Consider the following 3,620-nt stretch of genomic DNA (forward strand, 5'->3'; position numbering starts at 1 on the left):
AAAAAAATCTATTATAAGCAAAGTTAAACACTTCCGAGTACTTCTCAACCTATAGGATATATAGAACGCATCGCCATACATACCCAGGGACTAATTATAATAGAACACAACAACCACGACTATTTTCTTTCTCATTTATACTTACCGCATTCACTATAGATCGTTTTAGAATCTAACAATATCGTATTACAACCGCGCCCTCATTCCACACGGGCACAACTAAGGGGGTATATCGCAGCGCCACACGTACCGCTACCGGTTACTACCATACGATACCGCTTTCCACAAGCCGATTACCTATCTTATACGGTATATAAATATAACCCTCATACGGATCTTCCACTAAGAGGAATCAAGCCACTTTCTACTATACAAGTCTTCCACTTGCTACCTCGCTTTGTAATAGTTATAGAAAACCATAAAAGAGGGGCAAAATCTTGTCTCTTGAAATACAGCAGCAGCCCTTGCTAAGCTGAGACGTTGCTGACTAATTAGTTACCCGTGAGTGTACGGACCCCTGAACTAATTGAGAGCCGCTGTGAGGCCCATGCTTATGTAAGGAGTGGGTATGACACGGGCCAAGCAGAGTGGAAGGGCCTATGTACATAAGCGACAGTTGTCCTTGAAGGGACGTAAGTCAACGCACCCACATTTGGCCACCCCAAAAATCCCTCCCAGCCACCGCATTATTATCCATACCCCAATGTATAAACCACTATAATAATTACAAAAACTATCCAAATGCAATTCTTTTTTGCATGTTTATTTATTGATATGTCATGGTCGTATATACCGAAAATAAAGTTGCTTAGGCTCTTGAGGCTATCGGAGAAGGTCTCTTTATTTAGAGGGCCTCGATTGAGTTCGGAATACCAAGATTAATATTTCGTAATCGTATGAATGGCCACTAGAACAGAGTAACGGCTTTCGCTAAGCTTCAGAGGCTTCCTCCTTGGCAAGAAGATAAGCTGGCTGAATAGGTTCGCATTTAGAACATTCTGGGTATCGCACTATCATATGAATAAATTAGGGAATTTGCTAAGCGAGTTCTGCGTACCTAGGGGGATAATAATTCCATTAGTAAGAAATGGATCGAAGCTTTCTTGAGAAGAAACCCCTTAGTTAAGATCTAAAAAAGTCGAACTATCGACTCTAGACGTGTTAATGGAGCAACTACTAAGGTAATTAGGCCCTGGTTCTGATTACTCGATATACCAGAGATTAGGAAGATCAAATAAGCTAATAGGTATAATATGGACGAGACTGGTATCCTAGAAGGTAAGGGATCTAATGGGCTGGTCTTGGGTATAGCAGAGACCAAAGTAGTGCGGAAAAAAGAGCCTAGATCGCGTGCCTAGATGTCGATTATTGAGTATATCTTAGCTGAGGGCAAAGCCATTAAACTACTGATGATATTCAAGGGAAAGTCGGTCTAGCAGTAGTTAACTTGCCCTATTCGATGGTTGGAAGTTCATAGTAATAGATAATGGCTGGACTATAGACGATAATGCTGTTCGATGGTTGAGAAAGGTCTTCCTGCCCCGGACTGAGCCCCCCCCCCCCTTAGGGGACTCGACAAGCGGAAGGAGCCTCGACTGTTGGTCCTGGATGGGCATGGGAGTAATACGACGACTGAATTTATGTGGGAGTGCTCTATAGATAATGTCTATTTGCTTTTTTTGCCACCATATATATCCCATGTCCTCCAGCCCCTGGATCTAGTAGTCTTTAGACTAGTGAAGACTGCCTACAGAAAGGAGCTTGGAAACTACGATACAATAGATAATTTTACTATTATTGGAAAGCGGCAGTTCTTGGCCTGCTATACGAAAGCTCGTTTGGCTGGTTTGACGCTATATAATATACGAAGTGGCTGGAGGGTAACTGGACTATGGTCTATTAATATGGATAAGCTACTTACCAGCCCACTAATAATCGCTAGCCTATCCACACCGCTAAATAAGACTGTAGAGGCTGGGGTAGTGACTATCAATGCTAGACAAGTTGTTAAATGGGCATCAGCGACGTCTGTTGTTGAGTGGTCGATTCTTACGAAAGCTGGTCAGCTCTGTGGCCACTTGAAGCTATTTATAGAGCTTAGTCCAGACCAAAACTGTTGGATCTCTGAGCAGTCGGCAGAAAAGATGGATCCGGAAGGCGGTATGGGCACTTACAAACGGCCCTTTCACTTATATACCACTTCTGGGAGATCGTGGGCTCTGCCCACAATCTCCTCCTTCCATCTCTAGACGCAGCAATAATAGACCATTATTGACACTTCGTTCCAACCGTACGGTTGCCCTGCTGACGTGTATACCAACAATAACACTCGACGATTGCTGTTCAGAAAGATTAAAAAGGGCTTCAGTCAGCAGGCCTACCAATTGGCTGTCTCTGAGCACAAGGTTCGCCTGCTCCGGGCCCGAATTGACCGCATGGCACCCAGGAGGAAGAAGACTGTATAGACAGATCCAAATACCAGGTTCGCGACCATCGCCGATATATAAAGAGCTCAGGAGGACTCTGGCGACCGTCTCGTTAGTCCTAGTCGACTCGTAGGGGTTAAATCACCTAGTGAAAGTGGTGACTGTATTGTAGTGGCAGTAGAAGGTAGTTAATTAATTGAGTGTAGTTGGTGGTGATGTTTTGAGACTAAGTTGATTGGGGTGGCCAAATGCAGGGGGGGGGGGGCCAAATGTGGGTGCGTTGACTTACTAAAGTCATCACTCAACAGTCAACCAAAGCACGCTCTTAGACTATCTCAAACTGTCCTTACGCGGTAGTCTAAAAACCACCACGCAATTGCTTATTAACTCAACCCCTATCAGTATCTCGAATGCCACCAGTCACATCGAACAACATACAGCTTTCCACCATGGGACAACGAGAGGTAGTCCAGTACCGCTTCTACTGTCCGCCGGGAGTACAGCGCGTCTTAGCCTGCAGAAGTAGCGCCTTCATCGGTGAGGTGGATGGTTCGACTATCCTAAAGTATCCACTGAAGCCGGGAGGTGATTTGACGCGCCTCGAGCTTGAACATAAGATTCTCACCATATTAGTTGGTCAACATCCTCGCATTATCGGCCACAAAGGGTTCAAAGAGACCGGCCTGTACCTTGAGCGTGCAGTCAACGGGACAATCTTCGATTGCCTGACCGCATCAGATATTCCCGCTCCGTCTCTTCAGCAGAGGTTGGCATGGTGTCGTTGTTGTTGTTGTTGTTGTTGTTCTATTTAACGCCATGGCGGCAAGGGCGCAGCCGCCCTTGCGGCAGACCTCCCGGAGGGTATGTGGCGTGAAGGGTCGCAGGCTCTAGCTATATACTATATAGTACACGCCGTATCCTGACGTCCTCCAAATCTTGCTCGTGAGCTACTATGTGTTCTATCCATCCCTAGTTCCCACTGGTGCCCTAGTTCCGTTATAACCATCTGGTTTCTTAATAGAGGTAGTTTGTCGTTTGGAGGATAGGTTATGACCTATCTCCTAGTACCGCGGGCAGATCTTCTGGAAGAAGTCTGTCACGCAGAGGAAGGCCTGGAAGCATTCAGAGTCAGTGATTAGCCCCTTGAAGTAGCGATCGAGGGACCCTATAGGTCCTACGGGCTCCTGGCGGCTG

General features: G+C 45.9%; 1 protein-coding gene across 1 annotated transcript; it reads left to right on the forward strand.

Moving 5' to 3' along the window:
• Positions 1-2,938: 2,938 nt before the first annotated feature.
• On the forward strand, positions 2,939-3,175 carry BDP81DRAFT_507790 (uncharacterized protein; the record flags this gene model as incomplete). Its single annotated transcript, XM_060595691.1, has 1 exon — positions 2,939-3,175. A coding segment is annotated over one exon (237 nt), but the record flags the coding sequence as incomplete, so codon positions are not given.
• Positions 3,176-3,620: the final 445 nt, after the last annotated feature.

The sequence above is a fragment of the Colletotrichum phormii genome, assembly GCF_030913505.1.
Source record: "Colletotrichum phormii strain CBS 102054 chromosome Unknown BDP81scaffold_36, whole genome shotgun sequence".
Lineage (NCBI taxonomy): Eukaryota > Fungi > Ascomycota > Sordariomycetes > Glomerellales > Glomerellaceae > Colletotrichum > Colletotrichum phormii.